Source organism: Plutella xylostella, chromosome 7, assembly GCF_932276165.1.
Source record: "Plutella xylostella chromosome 7, ilPluXylo3.1, whole genome shotgun sequence".
Classification (NCBI taxonomy): domain Eukaryota; kingdom Metazoa; phylum Arthropoda; class Insecta; order Lepidoptera; family Plutellidae; genus Plutella; species Plutella xylostella.
The window spans coordinates 3,685,407-3,701,756 of record NC_063987.1 but is presented as its reverse complement, the minus strand read 5'-3'; the positions used below and the strand labels follow the sequence as shown (position 1 = coordinate 3,701,756).

The following is a 16,350-nucleotide window of genomic DNA, read 5'->3' as shown; positions in this document are numbered from 1 at the left end:
TACCGCGTGAGAAGCGGGCGCTTACCCGACAGAGCTACCACCGCTCTCCCTTATAACATCACATTTTTCGGTCGGACGTTGAAACATGATTCTGTCGCTGTCGATTAAACTTACGTGTTCGACGACGGGCTCGACGTACATCTCGACGGTGTTGTTGAGCGGCGGCAGCGGCGACGCAGCGGCCGACGAGCGACGCGACATGCTGCTGCACGAGCATTGCGACACGGAGCGACGCGACCGGGGAGACTCTCTGTGGAGGAAGAGGGTGGTTGAGATCGGAATAATTACTTTTGTTAGCTAGGAGGACGAAGGAGGCCGCAGCGTGTGAGTTTGTGGCCCAAGGAGGATAGTTGAGCTCGGAATAATTACTGGCGTTAGCGAGGAGGACGAAGGAGGCCACAATGTAAAAGTTTGTGGCCAAAAGAGGATGGTAGAGCTCGGAATAATGAGTTGTGTGAGGAGGACGAAGGAGGCCGCGATGTGTGAGTATGTTGCCCAAGGAGGTTGAGCTCGGAATAATTACTAGTGTAACGCGAGGAAGATGAAGGAGGCCGCGATTTGTGATTATGTGGCCCAAGGAGAATGGTCAATGAGCTCGGAATAATGACTTGTGTATTTCGAGGGGGACATTTGTGCATTTTGAAATATATTCGTCGGAAGGAAGTATTTTTCTATGGCATTGCACTCTCTCTTCTGATGACATTTAGGGCGTAATACACGTAAACACGTATTATTGAAATTGAGGAAATTACTTTCAACTGGTTTTATTTACTGAGAAAATAAACAAATATAATATTATATGAAATATGATCATTTTGTTATAAAAATTAAAAATGAATGTGAAAAACTAACAAAAACATTAAAATTACAGAAATAAAATATAAAAACTTTCAAGGTACGATTATTCTAAATTGGACAGTAAATCAAGACTAGCGCTTCCGTTATTCATATTCTGCAAAAAAATACCTTTTCAACGACGTATCACTCATTTCTATTGGTTTGGTGCTGGTCCCAGCTTCCATATATTGGTGCCCATCATCATTTGATCTAGATAATTATAGACCATCTAGATCAAATTTAGCGGTAACGGTACGGTTCCTACGTAGTAGGCAAGGAGTAAGGACGTAGTTACTTAACTCAACGTACGTAACCACAAAAAAGGCAATTAGGTCTTTAAGTACCTTTTTCTTCTCCGACACACGTGTTGCGTCGTCCGGTCGCACTTGCATCGCACTGGCACGAAATATCCCAGCTGAGGCAAAGGGGATGGCTCCAAGGAGTCGCTGGAATCACTCCACTCCGGCTGGCTGAATGGGCCGATGTCCAAAACCGATGGCATTGCGCGGGAAAAAAAAACTATCGCGTTCTTTTTTTTGTTCGAAATCGAAAACTTTTTTACCCTTTCAGCTAGTATAGTGCCACAATCTTATCTGTTCCGGTGGCGACGTCGCTGTCATGGAATCCAGTGATGCCATCGATTAAATTTTGCCTATTTCTGGTTTAAACGACAATGCATTTCTGCCATTACCTATTGTTATAATTTTAAACCAGAAATAGGCAAAATTTAATACATTCATACGTATAGATAAATCAAAATATAGGGTCGATAGTAAATGAAAGTGGATATAATATATCATCAAACGACATTTGTTGTATGGAAAATTTGTCCACGGCGAACAGAAATAAAATTAGTTCTGATTATGTTCTGCTTCTGATATAGGAGATTAAATCTAGATTACAATGGTATAGGTAATATATGTGGGTCGTGAGAATCGTTAGATAGATAGACATAAAAAAACTATTAATTAATTATTATTTTTGAACACTTTATTTTACATTTTCTAAAGTAACAAGAAACAAAAGCATACAATTAAAAGAAATTCAGACAGTGTGCAAAGGCTAATTCATCATCATCATCATCATCTCGACCCATCACGTCCCCACTGCTGGGGCACGGGTCTCCTTCCAAAGGCTAATTGCTAAAAAGCAATTTCTTTCAGCCAACTCTTGATAAGTTGGGAAAACAATGACTTGTCATAAATCATCATTATTTCGTCTAAAATCGCTGCAGGTGCGCGAAATTCTTCTTGGTATACTGCCTAAGATTTAAAGTATCATGTCACGTCCTCACACCTGTAATCAAAGAAAAATAAAGATTACATACTTTTCATCACGAGTACCACGACCCATCCCGTCCCCACTGCTGGGGCACGGGCCTCTCGGGAAAATATTTCATAAAATTACATGGAGTATATATGGGTAAAATTATTCGTCATATTTGGCAACACTAACCTGTAGCCGCTGCAACTCGTTCTTCCAATTTTTCAAACGGAATTAAAGGCGCCTGAATACGTTATTCTTCCTGCATAAAAGCCAATATATATAGTACTACTTTTCTTGCATCACATTACAGCGTTTTTGGCAGTATTTCACCCAGAAAATCACAAAACAAATTAAATAACGTAGCGTCAGCTTATTCGCAGAAATTGACAACTCAAATAACGCACAGAGTATGAAATGACGTTTGACAATGACGTCTCGTTGTTGCACATTTTGACCACCGGAACAGATAAGATTGTGGCACTATAATTTGTTGACACTGTGATTTTTTGTCGATTTTGATTTAATTAACTATGATTGATTGATCGTGGATTATGCTCCTATATGAACAGTGTATCTAATCTATTATTTTTGTCTTCTAAGTTTTTACAAGTTATAGTAAATGTCGTTATTAAATAGATAAAACGTTGTTTTTGTAACACACCATTATAATGATAAGTTAAACTTATTCGTTTTTGTAATAAACACCATCAACAATTTAACACGTCCTACATGATAGCAGAAATTGTAACGTCTTGCAGTTTTCGTTGATGTTTGTAAATTTACCTCAATTAGAAAGCGGCATGTAAACAAATCGTGATATGTTATCATATCAAATATCTTCTATCTGCTAGGAACCCGCAGCTATTGGTGGCACCTAAATGGCAATTAGTATCGGTTCTACCAAAATCAAAAACATCCAAGTATAGTTATAAACCAATTTTCTTCTACGGAACCTTATAAAATATATTTATCCGTTTCGGTATCAGTACTACTACTTATAACAACTACTTAGAGGTACTTTATTCATGACAAATCCTCACCAGCTTATCAATCCAACGACAAACTTGCGCTCCAAAAGGTTTCCTTGTATTAAAACCAACAACCTACTACTACCTACCTAAAAATGTGAAGGAATGTTTGTTCCCTCAGGATTTCTAGTTCCCTTTTTGTTCAATGGAACCGTGACTCATAAAGGGAAGGGCCGACGACGATACGCTAACGTCATTAGGTAGAACATTCACTTTGACTAGTTTCTATTGTTGTTTTACAAGCTTAACAACTAGTTAATTACTAAATATCATTAAGAAACCACGATAACCCTCTTTATAAAAAAGTTTACCTAAGTAATTAAAATGAAGTTAGTAAGTACTTCCGTAATAATCTTAAATATCACAATAAGTATTTAAATAGGAAATGGGTAACCCTTTGCTTTCTGGTCCAACTGGTTTCGGATAAACCTACTGTAGTGTGTAAGTAAGACTATATCAACTATATTATAATACCTACATGTAACCTTTACTAACACATATGTATACTCTCTCATACTTTTATACAATATACGTTTAGTTCAGCATCAACCGTTCGTCTTTCAACTCGCCTCCGACCTACCTCCTTACATGGCGACCCTCGCCATTCGAGACGGGCCTAATGCGGTCGGCTAGTAAAAATTGTTGAAGCATTAAAAATATAGTGTCTTCGTGGTATACTATCGTACATTGTGTTGTGTAAATTATATAAATGGGGAACACTGCAACTACAATGAGGCCTCCCGTAGAGGACCTAAATCGTCAAGATATCCTCACTCAAATAGGATATTCAAACAAGATAATCCAGCACAATGAAAATTTGATGGGTCACGTTGCGAAGACCAACGATTACTTGTACTGGCTGATGTTCGTGCTAGCAGTTCTGGGAGCATTTTTTCTGGCAAAGTACGTGAACGACTGCATCAACGGGAAGATCGAGCGCCGCGCGCGTGCTCACGCGCTCCAGACGAGGAGGTTGGGCCAAGCAGAAGCGGTTTGAGTGTTAAAGTTCAGTGTTACGAAAATAAATAATAATTGTGAACATAATAATATGGGCAATATAGTGATTGAAAGTTGAAAGTGATTAAACAGGAAGATTTTTTAAGGACTGTCAGATTGCGTATGTAAGTTAATTATTATACATTTAATTACGAAGGTATTACCCACCCCCATAATTATTCATCATACTTATTAATTCTTAATAATATGTAACCAGTTAGTTAATTAATACTTGTATTGGAAAATCTTATTTAATGGCATGTAACTTGAACAGAGTATATGATAAACTAAAAGATATTCGTACATATTTAATAAAGATAGGGGCAAAGCGAAGGCATGGTTCTATTTTAACGAAAAAATTAGAGGAAGCCAATATTTTGTTATCGGAATATAATACTTTAATTGACGATTTTAGCGAGGAGTGCAAGTTAGGTCAGATAAGTAAGGAGGAATTGTGTTTAATTACAAATATTTCAACGAAGTTTGAGTCTTTATTTGAGGACGTTAAGAGTTTATGTTGTGAAACTGCAATTATGGAGACTTTTAATTTAAAAACCGCTTTGACCTTATTACCCATAATGACAGATCAGGAGAATAATACGAAACAATTGATTGATGGAATTGATTATTACAACACTATTTTGTCAAAACAAGAATGTAAAACTAATTTGATACAATTTGTGCTTAAAAGTCGACTATCGCAAACGGCTAAACTTAAGATGGAGTCAAATTACACAAGTGTGTCAGCTTTGTTACTGGATATGAAAAGTCTATTATTACCGAAAAAATCAGCAACGGCAATACAGTGTAAACTCCAGAATATTAGGCAAAACGAACTATCTGTTAGTGAATACGGAAAGGAAATTACAGAACTTTTTGCGGATCTCACGGTTTCTCAAGCTGACGGAAATTCAGATCACTATGCCATATTACGGCCGTTGAACGAAAAGATGGCAATTAAACGATTTTCCGACGGTTTGAGGAACCGACGGTTAAGCACAATAATTGCTGCACGTAATTTCAGCTCACTTCAGGATGCGATACAAGCAGCTCAAGATGAAGAAGTGTCATCTTCTGGAGATATCATGGGTATGAGTAATAATAACCCACCTTCTAGGAATTACAGAGGACGCGTATTTACAAACCAGAGAGGGTACAACCGTGGGCAACCGCCGCAGCGCGGGTACATGGGCCCGCCGCGCGGACACCCGGGCCAGCAGCGCGGCCCAGGGCGCGGCCGCGGGGGCTACCAGCAGCACCGGGGAGGTGCCTACTACCAGCAGCGCTATCCAGGTAATAACTCTAATTATTTTGGCAGGCCATGGAACTATGACAATGGGAATCATGTCAATATGATGAGTGACGACTCTCATAACACACCGGAGGAACAGCGTGAGCAATCATCGGAAACAATTCAGTTTTTTCGAGAATAATGAAGTAATATTTTCTTGTAGCAGTACCCTATTTACGAACCTCGCCCTAAATGGAAAAGATTATGCATGGCTAATTGATACGGGTGCGTCATTATCGGCTATAAAATGTAAACATTTATTGGAACATAACATCGAGTTTATTAAGGAACGGTCTTGCATAAATGGTATCGGCGGCACAATACAGGCTATTGGATATGTTTTTATTCAACTAGAAATAAATGGACATTGTTTTCAACATAAGTTCTTCGTATTTGACACCATACCATGTGTCACAGCAGGAATATTAGGTAGCGACTTTTTAGAGAAGTACAGATCAATTTTAGATTACAACACCAATACGTTAACCTTAATTGGAACGGATAACATAAACATCACTATGCCGGTGTTAAGAGTTAGTCATGACTTTCATGATTATAATTATTTAATCCCAGCGCGATCGGAATCTGTTTATTTTATCAAGACAAGTATGTCTGAGGATTGTATGGTGTGTACCCAACAGATATGCGATGGAATTTATATAGCAGGTTCAATAGTTAGGCCAACTAATGGAAAAATACCCATTCAAGTTTTAAATACAACGGAAACAGAACTATCTCTACATTCATTAGAGCCAGAAATACACAAGCTAAGTGATTATTACATATTTCAATTTGGTAGCAGTGGAAATAATGCAGATAGAGTAAAAAAATTACTGCCGCAAATTAAATTAGGACATCTAAACCAAGAAGAGCAGAGAGCTATAGAAAATATATGTGCGAAATTTGCTGACATATTTCATTTGTCGGGGGATAAATTGACCGCAACGGATATTTGTCAACAATCAATTCAATTAAAACCTAACGTAGAACCGGCATTTAGTAAACCATATAGATTACCCCAAGCCCATAAGGCTGAAATCAACAGGCAAATCACTGAAATGTTAAAAGACGGAATAATTGAACCATCTCAAAGTGAGTGGTCAAGTCCGATATTACTAGTGCCGAAGAAAAATGTTAGTGATTGTAAAATTAAATGGCGACTAGTTATTGATTATAGGAAAGTTAACGAAAGAATAAAAGATGACAAATTCCCCTTACCCAACATCTCGGAAATTTTTGACTCTCTTTCGGGTGCAATTTACTACTCACATCTAGACTTATTTTCTGGGTATTATCAGATGGAACTCTCCGAAGAAAGTAGGAAATATACAGCTTTTTGTACGCCACAGTGTCAAGTCACGAAACCAAATGTAAATTCAATAAATGAAGAAAATAATGCCAATACTTGTTCAGGGCAATATCAGATGAAAAGAATGCCAATGGGGTTAAAAACCAGCCCTAATGCATTTTCGCGCATGATAAATATTGCAATGTCAGGCCTAGCATTTGACAAATGTTTTGTCTATTTAGATGACCTCATAGTTTTTGGCCGAAGTTTGGATGACCATAATAAAAATTTATTTGATGTATTTAGTCGATTGAGAAAAGTTAACCTAAAATTAAACCCACAAAAATGCGATTTTCTAAAAAGAGAAATTTTATATCTTGGACATGTTATTACTGCAGATGGAATTTTACCAGACCCAAGTAAAATTAAAGTTATGGCTGAATATCCCATTCCCAAAAATTTAGACGAAGTAAAAAGATTCGTAGCTTTTAGTAATTATTACAGAAAATTCATATCAAATTTCGCAGAAATAGCCTACCCTCTTAATAAATTATGTCGAAAAGATCAACCTTTTATATGGGACACTCAATGCCAAAATTCATTTGAGAAACTTCGGAACGCACTATTGTCTCCACCTGTACTACAGTACCCTGATTTTTCAGACGCTAATGAGTTTCAATTACAAACAGATGCTTCTGGCTATGCCATAGCTGGAGTATTGTCAAACAAAAATGGTAGGCCAGTAGCGTACACAAGCAGAGGACTTAATAAAGCTGAAACAAATTATCCGACAATAGAAAAGGAATTGCTCGCGATAGTTTGGTCCATCAAGTATTTTAGACCATATCTTTTAGGCAAACATTTTAAAGTAATTACGGATCATAAACCACTTGTTTATTTGTTTAGTATGAAAGACCCTAGCAGTAGGCTAACTAAATTTCGTTTGCAGTTGGAAGAATATAATTTCACCGTAGAATATGTAAAAGGCAAGGACAATGCACCAGCAGATGCACTATCCCGTATAAGATTGACTTCAAATGAGCTGAAAGAGATGAATGAAAGCGTGATGAATGTAATGACTAGAGCACAAGCGAGAAAACTTACTATAAATAATGACGAAAATACTACTCATTACGTCCCTTCGGACTATACTGTTTCTACAGACCAACCAAGAGTAATAGGAATTAATAATAAACCGAAGGAGTCTGTAGAATTGAGTTTTATAAATGAAGAGAAACTAAATAAATTAATAAAAGACAATTTAATTACGGAAAGAAGTTATCAAAATATATTAATGTATGTACCGTCAAAGAAAGTAATTTATATAAACCCATGTTCGCATTCACAATTCACGCGAGCCGTATTTGTGAAGGAACTTGAGGAATTTTGTAAAAAATGTTCTGTTCAAGCAATATATTGTATAAAGAATAAAGAAAGTAGTATATTTATAGAAACATTGGCTAAAGAAATAAAGAAAACAAGTGAGTGGAATGGTCCACGATTATTCGTTCTGCAAGGAATTCAAAGGATTGACGATAAAGACGACCAGCGGGTTATTTTGAACGACTTCCACTTATTACCAACCAGTGGGCACGCAGGTATAAGGCGGATGTTTAATAAAATTAGGAAATACTATTATTGGCCTGGATTAGAACGCGACATAAATAACTTTGTAAGTCGTTGTGATAAGTGTCAGAGACAAAAACATTCCACTTACGTTAAAGAACCAATGACAATCACAACTACCGCGCACACCGCAATGGAAAAAATATTTTTAGATGTAGTAGGACCGCTAGATCAGGATCATAAAGGGTATAGATACATTTTAACTATGCAATGCGAATTATCAAAATTTGTTCAGGCAGTTCCACTTTTGACAAAAAGTACTTCTGAGGTAGCACAGGCTTTTGTTAACAGCTTCATATTATCTTACGGAATACCAACAGAAATCGCAACAGACAGAGGAACGGAATTCCTCTCTTCTACGATGGCTGAGGTATGTACACTTTTAAACATAACTAAGCTACAGTCAACAGCATATCACCACCAATCAATTGGCGCTTTGGAGAACTCACATAAAAATTTAGGAGCATATTTAAGAATACAAACTGACAATCACCCCGAGTCGTGGAGTAATTGGTTGCCGTTCTGGTGTTTTTCGTACAACACTTCTGTTCATACAGAAACAAAGTTTACACCTTTTGAGCTTGTTTATGGAAAAAAATGTATTTTACCTAGTAATTTGTCAAATGGTACAATAGATCCATTATATACTTGTGACGACTACCCTAAAGAACTAAAATATAGGCTTCAGATTTCACAGAAAGAAGCTCGTGATAACCTTATATTTAGTAAAACTGTAAGGAAAAATGTATACGATAAAAATAGTAAGTCTGTAGTTTATAAGCCAAATGATTTAATAGTAATTAAGAAAGAAAATTGTAGCAAATTTGATAGCCCATGGACGGAACCATATACTGTAATCAGAGATTTATCGCCCAATGTAGAGTTAATAAAGGATGGTAAAATATCAATAGTACATAAGAATAGGACTAAACTATATAAAAGTTAATAATTATATTTTAATCAGGGATATTACTTGTCTAAAGATTTTAATTAATAATATTCATAACATGTGTACTACAATATATAAACATAAATGTATGTGTAATAAAAAAAAAAAAGAACACATAATATAAAGTTCTTTTTTTTTCCCCTTCCGTGGGAGGTGTAGTGTGTAAGTAAGACTATATCAACTATATTATAATACCTACATGTAACCTTTACTAACACATATGTATACTCTCTCATACTTTTATACAATATACGTTTAGTTCAGCATCAACCGTTCGTCTTTCAACTCGCCTCCGACCTACCTCCTTACACTACTATTTCATAAAAAAATTAGACCATTAATACAAATTTTAGTTTGATAGTAGATAGTGTAGATACTGATAAGATAAATAGGTACGTAAATAATCTTATAATGCCATAATTTACTTAATATCTGGTATTCGCTTAGATTGAGTTTAATGACCTTAAATTATCGATTATTAATATTGATAATATATGGTCACTACAAGATAGTGTTTGGCTGTTGGGTTAAGACAGAATAAACCACTGGATATAACGTGGATCTCACAACTTTTTAAGGTTGAATTGCGGGACTTGTCTTATTTTACAAGTTATGTTTTTTAAGGCATATAGGTACTTTTACATCTAGTTAAATATTTATCCTATGTTTAACTTGACGCATCGTAAGCTTGAGACTATTGGTTTACGGCAATTAGTATGCAAGACCAATGAAGAACCCACTTGGCTAAGCTGCGCCTGGCCATGGTAACTCACAGTTTGAATCACAAAGTAAAGCCTACGTATAATACCAACTTACTATGTTCATAGAATTACATACTTACTAATTAAGTATTGGCTGAGACATTGGTACTTAACTGTTTATGAATATTACTTCAACTATGTAGGTATTTTTTATCGAAATTTCATTAATGGAGAAGAGAACGGGATTCTCCATTATATTTATGATAATAAGCGCATATAATAATTATGACAGTGTTATGTATAATAATTATAAGCATATCGTAGGAGGATTTGATAATTACTTACTCCAGTTTTCGCGAAAATCCTAGAGATATTGCGTCTCCTTCCTTTAGCGCAAACTGATAAAATGAGCTAAGATAAAATGGAGCATTTCTCACCATTGACTAATTCGTAGTTTTGAAATCTTTGCAATAAATATTTTGTGGAGAAAACGATTTATCACATTATCCTACGACATAAATATGTATGCATAGAAAGGCTATCTTCAGATATCATACCCTGTGTATATTTTCGTGTGTGGTCTTAAGAAAAAAACTCTTCCCTTAACATCGCGTAGGTGTGCCCTTTCACACACGGTAAAGAATGTTAAGTGCTTTAAGAATTTCTTTAGAATTCTTCTATTATTTACGGATAGCAATCAAGAAATCATTATGCGTATGAAATCCTTTATTATACGGTTAAAGAAACTAAGGTTCATAATAAGAATAAGTCAGAGTTCTTTAATGAGGTTTGTGAATATAGGTAGTATATACCTACCAACCTATTTATGGACAATAAGTACGCCAATTTTAAGGTTTTTCTTAAATTTTGCCGAAGATCACAAAAAATGAGAGATAATATCAACATCACACAACGGTAGTCAGTGTTTTAGCAAATTGAATTCTTAAAGATAAGCCAGTAAAATAAATGTTTTAATGAAACCGAGTGTTACTCAATGATTCGTGAGCGTGAGTCATAGAACATTGACTTCGCCGTGACTTGTCTCGGCAATCTTGGCAGCCTGTGAGAAGTTGTTTGACAAACGCTTGTGTTGGCTACCTAAAAGACTACCACTACCTACTTGCTAGAGGTGGTTAAATCGTTTGTTTACTACCTCTACGTCTACACTACATTTCATGCTGTACTTAGACTACCTACCATAAGTTTAGTTTTCCGGCATGAATACAGTCATAATACAGGTACCTAGTAATTAATTATAGTTAGATACCTACTAGGCCTAAACTCTTCCTTCATTGGAAGGAGACCCGTGCCCCAGCAGTGGGGACGTAATGGGTCGTGATGATGAGATACCTACCTACATGAAAAACATTGATATTCCGTTATAAATATTAGTCAACATAATAATATAAACAGCGTGCTTCCAGCTATCTAGTGTGAAGCCAACTTCTCTCGAAAAAAAATCGTAAGACAAAATTTCCCATCCATATCATGGCAATCCCCAAATATGTATAGCTCAAAATAAACTGGTCGCCCTCGCCTAATGCGACAAAAAAGCCTCAGTCACGCGGCGACGCAAAAAATGAAATGACCCATCCAGTGGCGGATTAAGAGCATCGGGGGCCCTAAGCACAAAGCCTGTGTAGGCCTCTAATTTAGAACAATTTGTTCCTTGACAAAGAGTGACAAAACAGTTCAATTGCTAAAACGTCCTATAACATTTCTATAAAAAAGGATGTAAAACATTTTTTTAAAAATTTGCTTGCCTTAAAGACCTACGACACGCGCAAGTATCACCACAGTTACAACTGCGCAGGCACGCCGAGCTATCACAGGGCACAGTTAAGTACGCGCAAGACGTCCCTCCAGCTATAATCCCCCAAAATTGAAACTCAATAGAATGATGAATTTGATATATTATTATTGTTTAAGAGCTTTTGTCAAGCTTAAAATTATAATAAATAGGAGCGTCTATTTCACGACTATCTTTTGAGACATAATTCAAACCGATATTCATAGTATTACCTAGGTCCTTACATATTGCCTCATTTACATTCAGCCCCTGCCGCTGCCCCTCACGCTGCCGGCAATAATTCCCTAAATACTCCTGTGGCAGGATTGAGAGGAGTGTGTGTTTACATACTGCCCTACCACTCACTTCACTTTCAAGTGTCGGCAATGGCAGACGTCGAAATAATTACAGCGGCCGCGCTGTCTCTTTATGCAATACATAAGTTATGTTCGATGTTTAAAAAGATATCGAATACAAAAAATAATTTTCGTCGTAGACGATGGTGGATGATATCTATCCATCGAAATAGAACTTTATAAGTACTACTAACTAACTAATTATCAACCAACCTACTTAACTATTTTTTTAATGCATATACCTACTAATTCTACCAGTAAGTATGAGTTGTTTATCATGCCCTTCTCCTCCAGGCGCTCGGCGAGTACTGAGCGTCGGAGCTGAATGTAAACACGCACTGCCGCTCGCGCTGCCGGTCCTTTGACTTCCGCACAAAAAACCGCCATTTAGGGGAGTGCAGGGCAGCGCGAGTGGCAATGTCAGCGGCATGAGAAGTATCGCGTTTACACACTGCCCTGCCCATTTCCCTGCCCCATTCCCTGCCCACTTCCCTGCTCACTTCGGCTGAATGTAAACGAGGTATATGAAATTGGCGTTTTGTCGTACTGGCCACTTTGATCTCAAATATTACCTTTATGGTTAGGAATTCCAAATTCAAATTCATACAGCTATTTACTCATGCATTTGTGTTTCAAACCCCCTAATTCATTTGTTTTTTTCTTTGTGTCACTCTGTTTACAAAATGGAAAACTTGAAATATCGAGTTATTTACGAGTATGAGTTCCACCGTGGCCCCAGTGCTGCAGAAACGGCTCGAATGATTAATGATGTGTATGGTGACGGTGTCGCAAAAGAAAACACAGTGCGTTTTTGGTTCCAACGTTTTCGTTCTGGAAATTTCGACCTGCAGAACAAGCCTCGTGGACGGCCGGAGACCAAAGTTGATAATGAAGAATTGAAGGCTATTGTGGAAGCGGATCCATCGCAAACCACGTCCGAGTTAGCTGCAGGCTCCGGTGTTAGTGATAAAACTATTCTAATCCACTTGAAGCAAATTGGGAAGGTGAAAAAGCTTGAAAGGTGGGTACCTCATGAATTGAGTGAAGCAAACCGACAAACGCGCGTCGACTGCTGCGTTACGTTACTCAACCGGCACAATAATGAAGGAATTTTAAATCGAATCATTACCTGTGATGAAAAGTGGATCCTCTACGATAATCGGAAGCGCTCATCGCAATGGCTGAACCCTGGCGAACCAGCCAAATCCTGCCCTAAACGAAAATTGACTAAAAAAAAGTTGCTTGTAAGTGTTTGGTGGACTAGTGCCGGTGTCGTTCACTACAGCTTTCTTAAATCTGGCCAGACGATTACGGCAGATATCTATTGTCAGCAACTGCAAACCATGATGGAAAAGCTAGCTGCTAAACAACCGAGGCTGGTCAATCGCTCTAGGCCACTGCTGCTTCAGGACATCGCTAGACCACACACTGCACAACAGACGGCTACCAAATTAGAGGAGCTTCAATTAGAATGTCTTAGACATCCACCGTACTCTCCGGACCTTGCTCCAACAGATTACCATTTTTTTCGCAATTTGGATAACTACTTGCAAGGAAAAAAAATCAACTCCGATGGGGCAGTCCAAACCGCCTTCAAAGATTTTATTGATTCCCGCCCGAATGGTTTTTTTAGTAAAGGGATCAATGAACTACCTATGAGATGGCAAAAGTGCATACAAAGCAATGGTACATAGGTACTTTGATTAATTTAATATATTTCATTTAAAAAAAAAACGACTTTATGTTCCTCCTATAGAAAACGCCAATTTCATATGTAAGGACCTAATAGTTTCAAATATATTGGATATTTTCAAAACCTCCAGCTATAATCCTCTACCAGCCCCTGTATTATGTAACTTTTTGGGCGTTACCAACCGGTGATAATTGGTATCAACTTAGAGACTTATTAACCGAAAACACAACCAATCTTAATGATAAAAATATGCAAGAAGCCTAATAATATATTTTTGAAATCGGATTAGTCAGTAAAAAGTTATTAATTAATAATGCTCTAAGTTGACAGCCATTTTATAACAATCAACCTCACACGGAGTTACATAATACGGGGGCAGGGCTGCAGCAAAAGTACCTTTATATCTCTGTTATCTTTTGACGACTATTTCTGAAATTTGGCATGTCATTACGACTATTTCACGACTATTTTTTGAGACCTTAACCAAGTCGATAGGCCTTACCGTTTGTTCTAGAGAGACAGAGAGACATAAAGTATAGCTCTAACTCCGAAAGTATGATACGACTATTTTTTTGGCAAACACGACTGTTTACGACTATTTTTGGCATCATCAATTCTATATCAAAAATAGTTTATATTGAATTTAAATTTTGGAGGATTATAGAGAGGGACTTCGCGCAAGCCTCATTTTTGTCAAAATAGTCGGCGTGGAAACTGGAAACAATGTTTCCCAATGGGGAATCATTTCTTCTACTGGTATATTTTCAATGTTTGCAACAACTAGAATTTTTTCACTAAAAAAAGTCTAGTTACCTACCTGCCCCCGTATTATGTAACTCCGAGTGGGGTTGGTTGGTATAAAATGGCTGACAATTTAGAGCATTATTAATTAATAACTTTTTACTGACTTATCTGATTTCACAAACGTTTATGTTGAATGTAAGGATATATTGGTAGGCTTCTTGCATATTTCTTTCACTAAGATTTTTGGTGTTTTCGGTTAATAAGTCTCTAAGTTGATATCAATTATCACCGGTTGCTAACTCTCAAAAAGTTACAAAATACGGGGGCTGCTATTCCGAAAAATAAAACCGTACACAATTGAAGTTTATAAAAAAAATGCTGTAAAATTGAAAAAATCATTCACATGTTAAACTACTCAAGGGTCTAAGAGAAGACTAATGAATGGCAAAATTATTAAAATTTCGAACGCCTTGGCGCGGTATAGGTACAGTTTTACCCATTCGCACAGTATTCCATGTACAGTACAAGCCGGCCTGCGCGGGCAAAACTATGGTGATACTTTCGCGTGTGGCGAGGCCCTTTAATCAGAGAAAACTCATTACATCGAACATATTGTGGATGAATAAAATGTAGGTATAGAATGAAACAGCAGCAGAGGATGGGGGCCCCTGGAGGCCCGGGGCCCCAAGCACGTGCTTGTCGTGCTTATACGTTAATCCGCCACTGGACCCATCACAACCACGGCTCCGGACCAATACACACACAACATGTGTCCCTAGGCACAGAATAATAACTAGTACAGTGCTCCAAAATTGATAATGCGCATAGAAATCTTTGACAGATCGGTTGTTTTCGATTATGTGACACATGATATTGACTCCTATTTATTTCGGACAAGGTGCAAAATGCAAGTGTTTTTTTTAAGGCTCTTACGATTTAATGATCCATGTGTGAATATCTGCATGTGCATTATTAATTTTTGACAAGTGTACCAGCCCTAGGGTAGATTGACGAAATACGAATAAGATGGTGTGTCACAAAATACAAAAAGTGTCCGCACTGTTATTTACTGTCTAACCGTTTTAAGCATAGAACAACGCGGACTCGGGAGTACCCGTTTTAAGTTCAATATAATGACAAACATTAATTTAAAAAAATTACTAAATTTCAAAAGCTCAGTCGTAGTAGTTGGGTTTCACTTGTAGAGACAATACAATACAATATAACTTTATTGAACAAAACACACAACATACATTAAATAACAAAAGGAGTAAGCACAATAGGCGGCCTTATCGCTATACGTTTTTTTTGCACTGACACTCCATCTAGAACGTATTAAAATATTGTTTATACCTAAACACAAGAGGACACACTCTAACGGTAAAAAATAGGATGGAAGGAGAACGCGCTGTTAATTAGTAAGGATCTTTATTTTTATATTAGGGGTAAACTGTAATTAGTTCATTAAAATTTACATGTTGCTTCAGACGCGTCATGTTAAATGAATTTTAAACTAAAGCTTTCTGTAGGTCTATCTTTTCCGGGGATTTATTTTATGGGACTTTATGGTGGAATTAATAATTATCATTTCATCAGTTTGTTAGTACCTAAGTATAGCAAAAATGTATCAGAGTAAGTTCTTGAAGTAGCTACGGTTCCAATGGCGAATAGTATTACCAGTCTATTTATCCCGATAAATAACATCGTCAAACAATAAAAAGTTAGGATCAAGTGATCATTTGGCTGTAAGTATGTGTATGCCTATAGTTTGAAGCCTACTAAGTAT

General features: G+C 37.0%; 1 protein-coding gene across 10 annotated transcripts in view; it reads right to left on the bottom strand.

The window, feature by feature from the left end:
* LOC105382662 (tight junction protein ZO-1) overlaps positions 1-16,350 on the bottom strand; it is an 82,046-nt gene that overhangs the window by 47,548 nt on the left and 18,148 nt on the right. For 9 of the 10 annotated variants that reach the window (XR_007266490.1, XR_007266491.1, XM_048622225.1 and 6 more), the window contains exon 3: positions 115-250. Coding sequence is in view for 8 of the 10 variants with exons in the window: in XM_048622225.1 (XP_048478182.1) it covers positions 115-250 (136 nt within the window). In the remaining 2 variants the exon portion in view is untranslated. Of the gene's footprint in view, positions 1-114; positions 251-1,181; positions 1,392-16,350 lie in introns of those variants that run through there. The other variant, XM_048622224.1, reaches the window with a different exon arrangement.